The 14902-nt window shown below is 40.4% G+C and overlaps 2 protein-coding genes and 1 pseudogene across 2 annotated transcripts; all 3 read left to right on the top strand.

Moving 5' to 3' along the window:
• Nucleotides 1–1829: 1829 nt before the first annotated feature.
• Nucleotides 1830–2171, top strand: LOC131018250 (NADPH-dependent aldehyde reductase-like protein, chloroplastic). The gene has a single exon (XM_057946973.1). The coding sequence runs from the start codon at nt 1830–1832 to the stop codon at nt 2169–2171; it is 342 nt and encodes a 113-aa protein (XP_057802956.1).
• A 2537-nt stretch (nt 2172–4708) lies between these two features.
• On the top strand, nt 4709–6230 carry LOC131017336 (ADP,ATP carrier protein 1, mitochondrial-like; annotated as a pseudogene).
• Nucleotides 6231–6382: 152 nt separating this feature from the next.
• LOC131017335 (UPF0481 protein At3g47200-like) lies at nt 6383–9060 on the top strand. The gene is made up of 2 exons (XM_057946058.1): nt 6383–7404; nt 8134–9060. Exons 1-2 carry the CDS (start codon nt 6884–6886, stop codon nt 8987–8989), a joined length of 1377 nt encoding a protein of 458 aa, XP_057802041.1. The 5' UTR covers nt 6383–6883; the 3' UTR covers nt 8990–9060.
• Nucleotides 9061–14902: the final 5842 nt, after the last annotated feature.

The following is a 14902-nucleotide window of genomic DNA, read 5'->3' on the forward strand; positions in this document are numbered from 1 at the left end:
GATCCCGGACAAAATAACGCTGGAATCCTTTAACTTCTTCATATTTGCTCATCGACCCCTGCTCTGAAAAAATTGCCAGCCTTCGTAGTCACCACTTACAATCTCCACCTTGACAAGAAGGCGCAATTAATAGAGATGAGCTCCCTTCACCATATACGCACAACCATTTTGCTAGCTTTCTGAAACTGATAATCTCTATACGTTCTTCTACATTTTTTTTCCTTTTTAATTATCTCAATCTTCTCCTATAATTTGCGTTTTCCATAAACAATGCCTACCTTTATTTCCTCTTTAATTATTTCAATCTTTTCCTATAACTATTACTCCATTCGTCCCACTCCAATAGGTTCATTTTCTTTTTTAGGATGTTGCACTCCAATAGGCTCATTTTCCTTTTTGGGTAAGAAAGTTGTACTTAATTGGTGTGGACCACACCACTTTACTACCATTTTTCTACTAAAAAGTAAGTTTCTTAATCTTTGTGCCAAAAAAAAGTGAGCCTATTGAAGTGGGACAGATGGAGTAATAGATTAATATATAATACAGTAATAAAAATATAATTTCCAGATCTGGAGCCCATCAAAATGTGAAACCAGAAGTTACTATTTACGACATCTGTGTTGTTATTATATACTATATACTTCCTCCGTCCGCCAAAAGTATTCCACAATTACTATATTTGGCGTCCGCAAAAAGTATTCCACTTTCCTTTTTAAGGCATGGTCCCATCATCCACCTTTATATTTTATCCTTACAAACACTCTTTATTTACAAAAAACCCACCCCAAATTCAATCTCAACCACATATCTCATAAAGTAGTGGGACCCTTTCTCCACTACATCATCATCATCTCCAATTTTATTAATCTTCGTGCCCAGCCAAAGTGGAATACTTTTGGCGGACGGAGGGAGTATTATATATTAGAGGTGGTCTCCTGTGCATCGATCCGGGTGTAAAATGACATTAACACTTAATTAAATGACACTAACACTATCTTGAAATGACACTAATACTATTTTATTTTATAAATGACACTATCATGTTATATAAATAATACGGTCGCGAAATGACACTAACACTATATCGAAATGACACTAACATTAAATAACGCTATCATATTATCGAAATGACACTGTACCGTGCACCCAGTGCACAGGTGCACAGGAGTATATAGATTGTACTATGTTTTATTTGATGTAGGAAATTGAAGAAAACTCAAAACCTTATGGAAATAAAACGAAGGAGGGTGTATTAGTTCAAGATTTATGTAGATTTTAAAAGTCCGTAGATTTTAAAAGTCTATAGAATTCTCACGGATTCTTCATGATTTTGAATGAATTCTTGCTCGAATTTTTAATGAATTAGCAAGAATTTGACGTGATATTTTCGGACTTCAAATCTACAAGTCCAGCGAGCGCGGAAATTGAACGAGCACTAGACCCACTTCCAGCAGCCGCTAGGGGCCCATGAGCGCTGGATACCCAACGACCGCTGGGTTCCAGCGAGCGCTGGAGACCCAGCGACCGCTAGTGTCCAGCGGCCGCTGGCCTTGTAAAAGATTCGCCACATTAGATTCCTTATTGTCACATGACAATAATAATCCTAATGATTCCGTGTTTAGCGTGCAACGTATTCGCTTACCTCAGCTTACATATTTATGCATTCAATAATTATATTACTAAATTAATGAGCTTTAATGGTCAAACTAGTACAACTTTTCATTTATTTATTACTCTACTATAATGCTTGGTGCTGTGAATTGTGATCGTGTTTGTGTTTGTGTTGGGATTCAAAAAGTTGTAATAACTCATACCTCTCAATTGCATCAATGGCACCAAGCACCGCCTCCGCAGATCTCCACGGCGGCGTAGCAATTGTAACCGGAGCTTCGCGCAGAATCGACCGCGCAATCGCCATCCACCTCTGCTCACTCGGCGCCAAGCTAGTCATCAACTACACTTCCAGCTCGACCCAAGCCGATCTCCTGGCTTTCGAGCTCAACGCCGAAGCCACCGACAACTGTCCAATCGCCGTTGCCGTCAAGGCCGACGTGTCTAATCCGGAAGAGGTCAGATCGCTCTTCGATCGAGCGGAGCACGAATTCAAAACTCCGGTGCACATCCTCATAAACTGCGCTGGAGTTTTTGGATCCCAAGTATTCCACAATTAAAAGACATCGCTGGGCCCAACGATCGCTGGATGCCTCGAGCGGCCGCTGGGTGCCCAGCCATCGTTCCATCAGCGGCCGCTAGGTGCCAGCCGGCGCTGGCTTCTTCAGCCGCGTCTGCTGGCACCCAGCGAGCGCTGGAAACTTTCAAGATTTGAATTCTCGTGGTCCGAGCTCGGATTTATTCATGTGTATTTTTTGAATGAAATCCATGGAAATCAGTTCAATGTTAAAATCCGTAGATTTTTAAATACACCCAGATTTTCATAGTCTTTTAAAAGTCTTGAACGAATACACTCAGATTTTTATAGACTTTTAAAAGTCTTGAACGAGTACACTCAAATTTTCATAGACTTTTAAAAGTCTTGAACGAATACACTCAAATTTTAAAAGTCTGGAAAAATCTATTAAAGTATAGCACTCTTTGTTTCTAGTTCCTAATTCCCTTTCTCCCTTTCTGTAATCTCGCACTTTAGCACTGACACCCATCATTCTTTATTTCTTTTACCCTTCTTAAGCCCTAATTCCCTTTCTCCCTCGTCTGTAGTGCCGGCGGTTTCGGGCCGGGCCGAAAATCGGCGGTTCAGGACCGAAAACCGGCGGTTTCCGGTTTTTCACTTTTTATTTTTATTTTTTTTATTTTTATTTTTAATGAAATTAAATGATTTTTGTTAATTTCAACTAAATGTTGCTTCACTATTTATAGTGTACTACACATGGTAAAGAATCCTACATTTTTCAATGTGGGATAATGTAGCTTCACTATTTATAGTGTACTACACATGGTAGAGAATCCTACATTTTTCAATGTGGGATAATTTCAATGTGGATAATGTAGCTTCACTATTTATAGTGTACTACACATGGTAGAGAATCCTACATTTTTCAATGTGGGATAATTTCAACTTAATGTAGCTTCACTATCTATAGTGTACTACATATTGTAAAGAATACTACATTTTTCAAGGTGGGATCACTCAACCTAACTTATAAATATAGAACTTATATTCATGTAATATATAACTTACAACTTATAAATATATAACTTGTAACTTATAACTTATATTTATGTAATAGTTTTTACTTTACAAATGTTGAAAAAATATTAAAATTACTCAACTTATACTATATAGTTTTATAAATTATGATGTTAAAAACTTAAAATGTTAAAATTACTTAACTTAAAGTCTTAAATTACTTAATAACTTTTATACTATTGTCATATAAATATATAATTTTTAAATATATGTTGTGTTTTTTAAAGCTTGAAATTACTCAAGTTACCAAGTAAAATAATTTTCAAATTTACTCAACTTAAAAATTGATGAGGACTGAAATATGCACCAGCGCTGTGCTAAACATAACGCGAATATTTCTAGTTATGACTATTATTATTATTATTATTACTGTTATTGTGGTTATTTCTGATATTTGATACATGATTGCCCTGACTTTCGGCTTGGCTCAGCTCGGCTCCGCTTTCCAGCTCTGATGGCTTAATTTCAAGATGTAGATTAGAATAACGAGGCTTGGGCTTAATTCATTGGGCTAATGGGCTTTAAGGGTCTAATGGGCCTAAGGGCCTTAAGTTTATGTTCATGCTTATAAATAGGGCCTTGATGCATAGATTAAGGAGGATAGTCATTATTTCTTAGCCTACAACTTGTAAAGTGTAAAACACTCCCTCGATTATAGTGGAAAAACTCCCAAAACCCCCGTGGACGTAGGTCTTCTCGACCGAACCACGTAAATCCGGTGTCGTTTACTGCTTTCTAGTTTAGGTGTTATATTAATAATATAATAATATTTTTTATATCATCTTTTTTTTAAATGACAATTGAATTGAAATAAAATAAAGGGAAAATAATTAACACATTGATAATAAAAAATTCAACTGAATTCATAAAAATAGATATCTTTATTGAATTTATTCTATGTACCAAAAAAATATTACAATGATACAAATTACATAATCTTCAAAATTGAATAAGTAAACTAACTAATACTAACTAAATAACTAATTGATTCCTAGACCTTATAAGTTATAAGTTATAAGTTACATATTTATACGTTAAGTTGAGTGATCCCACATTGAAAAATGTAGGATTCTTTACAATGTATAATACATTATAAATAGTGAAGCTACTACATTAAGTTGAAATTATCCCACATTGAAAAATGTAGGATTCTCTACCATGTGTAGTACACTATAAATAGTGAAACTACATTATCCCACATTAAAAAATGTAGGATTCTCTACCATGTGTAATACACTATAAATAGTGAAATTACATTTAGTTAAAATTATCCTACATTAAAATATGTATGATTTAAATATAAAATTTAAAAAAAATAAAATTTTGGCCGGGCCCGGCGGTTCAGGGCCGAACCGGCGGGCCGCGGGCCTGCTGCTCTTGAACCTTAACCGGCCCGGCGGTCAACGGTCCGGGCCGGAACCGTTGACCGCCGGGCCGGTTCAGGGCCGAACCGCCGGTTCCGGTTAGCCCTTGGCACCCCTACTCGTCTGCATCTTAGTTTGGGGACACACCAACAGATTCAAGAAAAAGGTATTTATGGAAGATGATTTCACCTTACATTTCCTTTTTATGGAATGAATTTTGTTGGTGTGATTACTGCAAACCATGTTTATACGTAAAATTGCTGAAATCACGTCTGAAATTTTGAAATTGTTACCGAAATCACGTCGCCTTGCCTTGAGTCGCGCCTCAAGGCGTTGGCCTCCAGCGATTTTCACTCTTTAGGCCGAATTGTGCAATTTTTTTACTGTTTTTATTTATAGTAATGATAGATGGGTAAATTCTGTATTTGCAGAGAAAAAAAAATGAGTATGTGTGAGCTACATGACTATCCCATGACTCAACATGTCAGAGCATTTAAAGGGAAGGATGCATTGGCATATCCATCTTTGGTGAAGTCTGGTGTATTTGTGCAATCCCCTGCAGAGAAAGGATTTCTGGGCTTGTCTTTTCTCGCTGGTGTGGCGGTCTGTAAAACCGCTACTGCTCCTATTGATCGTGTGAAACTTTTGATGCAAAACGAGCGCGGAATAATCTACGCTGGTAGGTTATCTGAACCATACAAAGGCATCGGTGACTGTTTCTGGAGAACAACGTTGAAAGAAGGATTTGCTTCTTTGTGGAGAGGGAACACAGCTAATGTGATCCGTTACTTACCAGGCCAGGCAAGTTAATTGAATACACAAACACTCTGTGGTTGGTAATATGTTTATGCTAAATAAAATCTTTTGTAGGCCTTGACTTTTGGATTCTGGGATTTCTACAAGACTAAATTTACCTTCAAAAAAGATGAAGTTGGCAGCTCCTCGTACATTGGCGCAGGTATGTTAGCTGGTGCCTCTTCTATCGTCTACGTCCACCCCATGGACTATGTTCGTACTAGATTGGCAGTGGATGTAAAGAAGGGTGGGCTTGGTTGATCTTTGCAAGAAGACTTTGGCAGCTGATGGCATTGCTGGATTTTATCGTGGATTCAACGTATCACTTCTAGGAGCTGTTGTATACCGCGGTTACTACTTTGGGATGTACGAATCTTTTAAGCCAATTTTTCTGCCAGGCAAGATGCAGGTAGGCATCTTGTAAATATATGAATCTTGCCGTGCATTGGTTTGTACTGAGCTGTGTGTTTTTGTTGGTTTCAGGATAGTTTCTTTAATTGCTTTGCCCTTGCCTGGCTGAGCGCAATCGCAGCTGGTTCTTTGTTAAATGCTGTTGATATTGCTCGGAGAGGTATGATGGTGATGCCTGGTGGATTGAAGGCTGTGTCACGGGTTACATTCCTGCCGAGCGAGATGCAGGGTGTATTGAAGTGTATGTTCAAAGGTGCTGGAGCAAACATTCCGAGGGCCATCGTAGGTGCTGCTGCGCTTGCTGCGTATGATAAGCTCAACCCATTCAATATATCACGCCGTGATGATGATGATGATGCTAGTGATTGGGTGTAGATTCAATGTTTGATACCAAAGTTTTCAAATAAGTATTAGGAAAGCAACTATAATAAGTAACAGCATCAGGCCCTTTTGCATACTCTACTTAATACTACTAGGTTTCAGCTATCTATCTTAAGACATCTCTCTGCTGCCGTATACCCGGCCAAGCGACCTTTGCTTCGTTAGTTCCACCTGACAAAAAGACTAGCTACCGGAGCAACGAAAATTGGATGTGAGAGGCAGATTGTATAAGCATCTATGTGTAAGCATTTCCAGGTCTAGTAGTTGGAAGTGCTTGTTCACTAGAATGAGGAAGTTAACTGCTAAGCATACTTTCTTTAATCCCTTATATACAGCATTTTATACTCACAAAAATACATTGGATTTGGCTCTCTATATTGATGTGTGTTGCCGGAATAAAAGACAAGTTAAAGTTGAAACCAAAGCTCTTAAGCCGAAAGTTCCTCTGGTTTTGCAATCTTTTCTTGGTTTGAGTAAATTCTTAAGCTGAAAGTTCCCCTAGTTTTACATTCTTTTCTTGGTGTGTTGTGGAACGAGAGAAAAGAGTGAAAAATAGTTTAATCTAGTAAACTGATTTCTTATTCATATACTATTTTAATTGGCAGATGAAATATTCCCACGCATGGAATCTAGGAAGAGTAATACATTTATCACTTGACCAAGATTCGTAGGCTTCAGCTTGTTCACATCTATGAATAGACCATAAATTGATTTATCACAGCCGGCAATGGCAGCGACAGATAAAATTGAGAAAGTGCAGCCTCTCTTAGTCCGATTGGAGAAGAACAAAAATGACTACTTTCCGCAGGCGGTCTCCTTCGGTCCGTACCACCACGGCGAACCGGCACTCGCTTTCGTGGAGGCGTTCAAGCCGAAGGCCGTCGAGTTGTTCGTATCAGGCGGCCCAGAAAGATACGACGAGTCGTCGTTCTACCTCGACAAAATTGCTGACATCATCGATGAAATACGAGAGTGCTACGAAGAAACCACGATGCGTGACTACTCGGACGATGAGCTAGCCGCAATGATGCTTCGCGACGCCTCGTTGATGATAATCTTCATGGAGAGTGCAACAGGGGGAGCGCAGATGATGGGCAAGATTTTGAATCACCTTGGCATGTTGACGTTGGCGATTTTGTGGCGTGACTTGGTTTTGCTTCAGAATCAGATCCCTTTAGTGGTGGTGGAGGTTTTGATGGATTTAAGATACGGCAAAGGCAAACGCGAATACGAAAACTTGCTTCACAGGTATGTATATTCCGTAAACAAGTGTTCTAGTTTCCTTTTTGAGCTGTCCCATAACAAGTGTCGTACTTCTAAAAAAAAAAAGCGGGCTCCACCACCTTTTACCTTTTTTTACCTTTAAAAATCTCTACTTTCATTTATTCCTCTCACAAAATAAAAGTGGACTTCACCACTCTCCGTCACTTCTTTATTTTTTTACTCTTTATTCATACCCACCTAAATTTTCGTGCAGAAACAAACTAGGACGCTTGTTATGGGACGGGGGAGTATGTTCCTTCACAAGATATTAATTATTAGTAGGGAAAATTGCATGTAAATACACAAACTTTGTTCAAAATCCATATTTGACGTGAAGTATGATCTTACAATTAAATACACCAACCTTGTAAGTCGTTCAATTTTGACACTAATTTCATTTTCTCCAAATTTTAAAATAACGTAGCTCCTACGTACGTGGCTCGCTGGCACACGCCTTTTAGTTCGCCGGACTAATAACAAAACGAAACGAAATGAAATCCTAACTTCATGTCATTTTTTTCAATTATCGGAAATGAAATCGGTGTCAAAATTGAATAACTTACAAAGTTGGTGTATTTAATTGTAAAATCCTAAGTTCACGTCAAATATGAATTTTGAGCAAAGTTTGTATATTTACGTGCAATTTTCCCTTACCAGTATAACGTTACAACTTACAAAATATTACACCATCTTAATTTGTTGGAAAAATGACAGATACGTGAATATGGTCAACTTTGGAGATTATAATCGCCAGCAAAGACTACTGTCTAGGAAGCCTCTGCATCTCGTCGAAGCCATCCACATGCTACTCGTCTTTGACTGTAAAGATCAGAGCCCAACTTGCTGCAAATTGCTGTGCTGCCCCAGAGCTGATCATGATCTAGAAAGAGGTGGTGCAGAAGCTACTCATTCTCATGGTATAATCCATCGTCTTCTAAAGTCTTTGGCTTCCAAGAACCAAGGAGCTGCTGCAGCGAAGAAAGACAAGTTCAAAAACTTGAAAAGCATGTTCCATTCGTTTCGGTCGGTGACAGAGCTCAAGGCAAAGGGCATCCATTTCAAGCCAAGCCCAACCCAATCTCTGATGGATGTCAGCTTCAAATCCAACTTCTTCTACGGCAGCCTCCAACTCCCCGAGTGGGTCGTCACCACCAAAACTAAGGTCATCTTCACGAACTTGATCGCCTACGAACTCAGCCCCAACAGCCGGACCAACTTGGAGGTCGTATCGTACATCAGCTTCATGAAGTCGCTCATGGAGAGGCCGGAAGACGTGAAGGAGCTGCGAGAGAAGAGAATCTTCATCAACTTGCTCGGCACCGACCAAGAGGTTTTCAACACCTACAAGGATATCGATACACACGGGGTCTCTAATCCGATTCTTTTCAATGCAGTGAAAGATAACATCCAAGCACATTATAATAGCAGTGTCAAGACATGGATGGCTGAGCTCATCCACACTAATTTTCGATCTCCCTGGACCATGACCGCGTTTCTCGCTGCCGTCACATTACTTGCCATTTCTGCCGCTCAGCTCTACTACGCCGTGCATCCTCCAACTGAAGATTGATCACCACATACCCATCTGTTTCAACTGTATGTACCAATAGTAAAAATCAAATATTGGCTTTGGCCCACAACTTTATTTTTTTTTTTTTGATAAATTTACAATATTAAATAAAGAAATTGAAAATCCGCGCCACAGATGACTCGAACCCAAGACCTTTGGCCTTAGGCATTAACCCCTTACCGCTTGGTCAACACACGCACACAGCTTTGGCCCACAACTTAATTGCAATAAACGATGCTCAACTTTGACATTAATATACTTAAAAGACTTTTGCTTTTACCTTCATTAAACCTCAAATTTACGGTATGAGATTCAATGTACCACACTTTATGTCCCATTTTCAAATTTATTTAATTTTTTATATATTTTTTCTTCAATTTCAACTTTGTATGCTTTAGTTTAATTTTGTGATTATTAACTAGGGTTTATTCCATCAATCTAGGGTATATAATTATTTTTTCATTTAATTTCACTTTATTAGTTAATAATACATTGATAAATTCAAAGTCATGGTATATACTCCCACCGTTCCATGAATCTTGATACGTTTGGTTTCAGCACGAGAATTAAGGAGTTGTAGATTAGTGTTTTAAGTGTGTAGTTAATAAAGTATAAAAGTGATAAAGTAGGAGAGATAATGTAATAAAAGTGATAAAGTAGGAGAGAGAATGAAATAATTATATATTACCTTATTTGGTAATGTGTCAAGATTCGTGAGACGATCCAAAAAGAAAAATTATTATTATGATTTTCCACCAGGCTCAAAAAATTGGGGTGAGACACCCACATATTCAGAAAACGGAAAAAACGACGATGCATTTGAGGAGGCAAGCAACACTGCAAGACAATCGGAGAATGATTTGACGTTACCCTTGCCAGATTCTGAGTGTGAATTGAGAACCATAAATCCGAGAAAGAATCAGAATACAGAGGACGGTCAAGGAGAGACTCCACATGACGCAGCATGAAACGACGACCCAACCAAGTAAAACGCAACCCAACAATGGAGGACTCGATAAAACCAATCTCATCAATAAAATTGCAAAACTCACGGCAAGAAATCTGGTCAGGCATACGGCTGCTGACTCTCTCGTGAGCTCCATTGACAGCATTAAAGTCACCTATGATAACCATACTACCCGAGACAAAACGAATAAGATCAGACCAAAGCAACCGCCTCTCCACATAAGTCAAAGCACCATGCACCACAGCCACACGAAAAGCCAAAGAATTCCAGGAGTAATCAGCAATAATCACCTGATCCGAAGAAAAAACCAAACGAAAATCCACATCAGGATGATGAAAAACCCAAATATTAGAACACATGTCCTACTTCATATTCTGATGACCAGGAAGAAGATTAATAGAAGACCAAAAACTAGAATTTTACTTTCTGAAGTCCGAATACTTCGGCTCAATAATACCAACAATCATAGGTGAAAAAGTACGACAATGCTCCCAAAGGATACGTTTGGACTCATCCGTGAAACCACGGACATTCCAAGCAACAATATTCATCAGGAAAAAAATTATTCGGAGGCGGCATTAGCCGCTTCCACTTCATCTGCCCAGCTTTGCGAAGCTATATTACTCATGGATCGAGCACTGTAAGAACCACCAAGATCCACCACATAATCTCTCGGATGACCCCTAGCATCATAAGCAACCTTGAGCTTACTGTCTATCAGCCTTGCTGAAGTCGGGTATGGCACCGCAGGCGGGTTGTGTCTTTTGATGTTATCATCAGTAGGAGGTTTTTTAAGCTGCTAAGATTTAGGAGGCCACCCACGAGGCCTTTTAACTTGCTCCTGCGAAGCCAACGCAGCCACCCGCTGTACTTTAATTTTATTCTCCAGAGCCAAAACTTTCTTTTGACGAGCCAAATCTGCCTCAGGAACTCCAGCACCCATCTGATCCACTTCAGTTCCCGTCAGAACTCCCTGCTCAGATTTGCCCGCATTTTCGACCAAAACAGCTTTATCATTATCAGATAAAAGATGCCTATCGCCCGCTGCATGCTGCACCTCCGTCGTCCCTTCATTCTGACCCACTGGAGCTAAAACATCATTCACAAAAGTCGGCTTCGTCTTCCCTAACAACCGCTCCTCCGCATGATGTCTAGCAGACTGCCGCACTTTTCCTCCCGTAACTGTGGAGAATTTAGCCGGTTAGACTCCATCGCCAAAGTTGCCTTCTCGCCAGAGCTCATAGGAGACATTGGCTGGTTAGATACCGTCGCCAAAGTCCCCTCATTACCTGAAAGAACATGAGACTTTAGCCGGTTTGTTGCCGTCGCCAAAGTCTCGCCACTGTCAAGATCTTGAGAATCATGATGAAAACTCGGAGAACCCCTATCCTGTTGCTCGTCCTCACAGACCAAAATCTGATTATCACACCGTGATCGCGGACTAGACCTCCTGAGGGTAGCGAACTATCTTCATCGGACACATAATCTTCAACAACACCATCCTTGTGAGCCGAAAACACTTTCTCCAATAAATCTGGTCCAGATAATGCCTTCTCCTGAACCATGCATTCAACCTCTTCAAGGATCGCAAAACCATTAGTAGCAGGAGTAAAACTTTTATCCCTTGGCCGCCAGTGAGAAACCTTCTTGGCCTGAATAAAACCATCACCCGGAACCCTGTTGAGAATAAAAAAGTTAGTCAAAAGATAAAGTTAGTCAAAAGATAAAGGATCCCTTAATTATAGGGATCCTCATGATGTTGTAGGAATATTCATGATGTTGTAGGGATCCTTATGATGTTGTAGGAATCCTCATGATGTTGTAGGGATCCTCATGATGTTGTAGAATATCAGCTCCCTTTCTAAACACTATAAAAGGGGATAATTGTATCAGCAGGAAAAATCAAGAAAAAGAAATACAAGAACAATATTCAAGAAACAAATTCTCTCTTTCTCTCTTCTATGATGATAACATGTTTTTAACATGGTATCAGAGCGGGTTAAATCCTTGAAACTCAGAAAATTATCATCATAGTTTCCAAATCCCTTACTCAAACCTCTCTTTCGATCAAACCTGTTCTTATCTCACGTTGTTTCTCCTGAAAACAAACCACAAAACAAAACATGTCAGAAGAAACCCAAATTACCGATCCAAAACCAACAGCCTCACAAGAATTATCACTACAGATTGCAAATTTAGTGCAAAACTCAAACACCATCTCGCTGGGAATCAAGCTTGATGGCAATAACTACGCCCTATGGGCTCGCCTCATGAAGGTGGCCATAGGGAGTAGAGGGAAATCCGGCCACATCACCGGCCGACCACCACCTCCAAAAACAACGGATCCCGACTACTACAAATGGGAGGAAACAGATCTATCAGTTTTTTCATGGCTCATACAAAACATGGAAACAAAGTTAGTGGTGAACTTTGCTCAACACCAAACGGCAAAAGCTGTCTGGGATAGCCTCGCTATCACCTATGGAAGCGGGGTCGATCCTTTTCAGATTTACGACCTTGAAGTTAAGGCCAACAAAGTAAGCCAAGGAGTACTTACTCTGGAGGATTATTGGAACGAACTGCAGGCGATTTGGCTCACCATCGATCGAAGGGAGCCGGATCCTCTCGGGTGTTGTGAAGAAGGAATCAATAAATACCGGAAATTAATCGAGAACCGGAGACTCTATCAATTCCTCTCTGGGTTGGATCGGAAATACGATAACATCCGGCGAGACATCCTCAAAGAAACACCCATTCCCTCAGCCGAATCGGCTTTCTCAAAAGTAAGACGAGAGGCCGCCCGGCTACAGATCCTGCAGCCGGCAACCAACTCTACCGAAAATAAAGGCTCATCATCGGGAGAAATAGGGGCTGGACTCGCCTCCTCCCGCCACCACTCTGGAACCAGCGGCCGACCACCCCACGCTGCCAGCACCTCCGGCGGCAGAGGTCCCGGCTTACCTTTTTCGAAACCAAAAAGGGAGGACAAATCGAAGCTCATTTGCACAAACTGTGGAATGACGAGGCACACCAAAGAAGGGTGCTTTCGACTCATCGGCTACCCCGAATGGTGGGAAGCAAAAGGGAAGGCGGCGGCCGGCGTTGATGGCCGAGAGACCGCCGGATCGGCGGTAGCCGTGGGTGGAGCCGAGAATTCCGAGAGAGGCGTAACCACGACCGCCTTCACAGGCCGAGATGGCCGAGGAAACAGCAGGCTGTCGACTGCCGGAGCCTATGCCGGCGTTAATGGAGGCGGAGCAGCGAGAGGCGGAACCGAGAGAGGAAAGGAGGAATCAGCGGCTGATTTCAGTCAAAGGGAGAGAGAGGCGCATTCTTGCGGTCAAAGGGAGGAAATATTAGGTATAGGGTTTGATGAATATCCATCAAACCCTCCCATTTTTGCCTTCTCTCAATTTCAGTCCCCTATTTTTCGAAAATTACAAAAGAAACCCCATTTTTTTGAGTCTAGTCCCTCAAGTTTAGGGAAATCCCAGAATAAACCCCATGTTATTCAAAACAGCCCCACAGTTATGCAAAAGTCTAATTTTGACCCTAAACTTTGTGAAAATTCGAAAAAAATCCCTACTGCATGTCAAGTCTCAAATAAACAAATCAGTAGGAACAAAAATTGGATTTTTGATTGTGGGGCTACAGACACTATGACTTTTGATAAATCAGATATACTTGAGTCATCAAAATCCTTTAGAACTCATGTGCAAACTGCTAATGGTGACTTAACTCAAGTAGAAGGGGCCGGAAATATAGAAATTACCCCAACCTTGCGATTATCCAATTGTCTATATGTTCCGTCCCTATCTCATAAGTTGTTGTCAATTAGTCATGTTACCAAAGAACTCAATTGTACCATGCTAATGCATCCTCACTTCTGTTTTCTTCAGGATATCAGGACGGGGGAGATTATTGGGCGTGGCACTGAGAAAAATGGACTGTACTATGTGGATGAGATTGCTCAAAAAGGCAATGTGATGCTGGCTCACGGAACTGCAAACCGGGAAGCTTGGCTTTGGCATCGTCGGTTAGGACATCCTTCCACGGGATACCTTAAACTTTTATTTCCAAAATTACTCCAAAGTGATACTCTTTCTTGTGAAACTTGTATCTTAGCTAAAAGTCATAGACAATCTTTCAAATCAAATGATACACAAGTGAACTCTATGTTTTCTTTAGTTCATTCTGACGTTTGGGGTCCTTCGCCCGTGATAGGGGGACAAGGTTTTAAATATTTTTTGTTATTTATTGATGATTGCACTAGGATGACATGGGTATATTTTTTAAAACACAAATCTGAAGTTTTTGAAAAATTTACTCATTTCCATACTATGGCTCAAACTCAGTTTCAGAAAAACATACAAACCCTTAGAACCGACAATGGGGGGGAATTTGTTAATAATTCCATGAAAATTTTTTGTCAAACAAAAGGGATTATTCATCAAACTACTTGCCCCCACACTCCTGAACAAAACGGAGTTGCCGAAAGAAAAAACCGAATTTTACTTGAAATGACTCGTTCTATGATGATTGAGTCTCATGTTCCCTCCTCGTTTTGGCCCGAGGCTGTGGCAACCTCGGTTTACCTTGTCAACCGTCTCCCTACTAGGACTCTTAAACTTAAAACCCCATTACAGAAATTGTCTACCCTGGCTTCTATACCTATTGCCCTTACACTTCAACCACGGGTCTTTGGGTGCTCTGTTTTCGTTCACATTCCTAAACATGAACGCACCAAACTCTCTCCTTGTGCAGTCAAGTGTGTGTTTGTAGGATATGGGGTTAATCAAAAAGGATATAGGTGTTACAATTCCAAAACCCGTCAAATTATCACCACCATGAACTGTGATTTCCTTGAAACTGAGTATTTTTACAATAACCACCTTACCAGTCAGGGGGAGAGTGAGAGTGAAATTGACTTGTTAAGTTGGTTACCA

Source organism: Salvia miltiorrhiza, chromosome 3, assembly GCF_028751815.1.
Source record: "Salvia miltiorrhiza cultivar Shanhuang (shh) chromosome 3, IMPLAD_Smil_shh, whole genome shotgun sequence".
Taxonomy (NCBI): Eukaryota; Viridiplantae; Streptophyta; class Magnoliopsida; order Lamiales; family Lamiaceae; genus Salvia; species Salvia miltiorrhiza.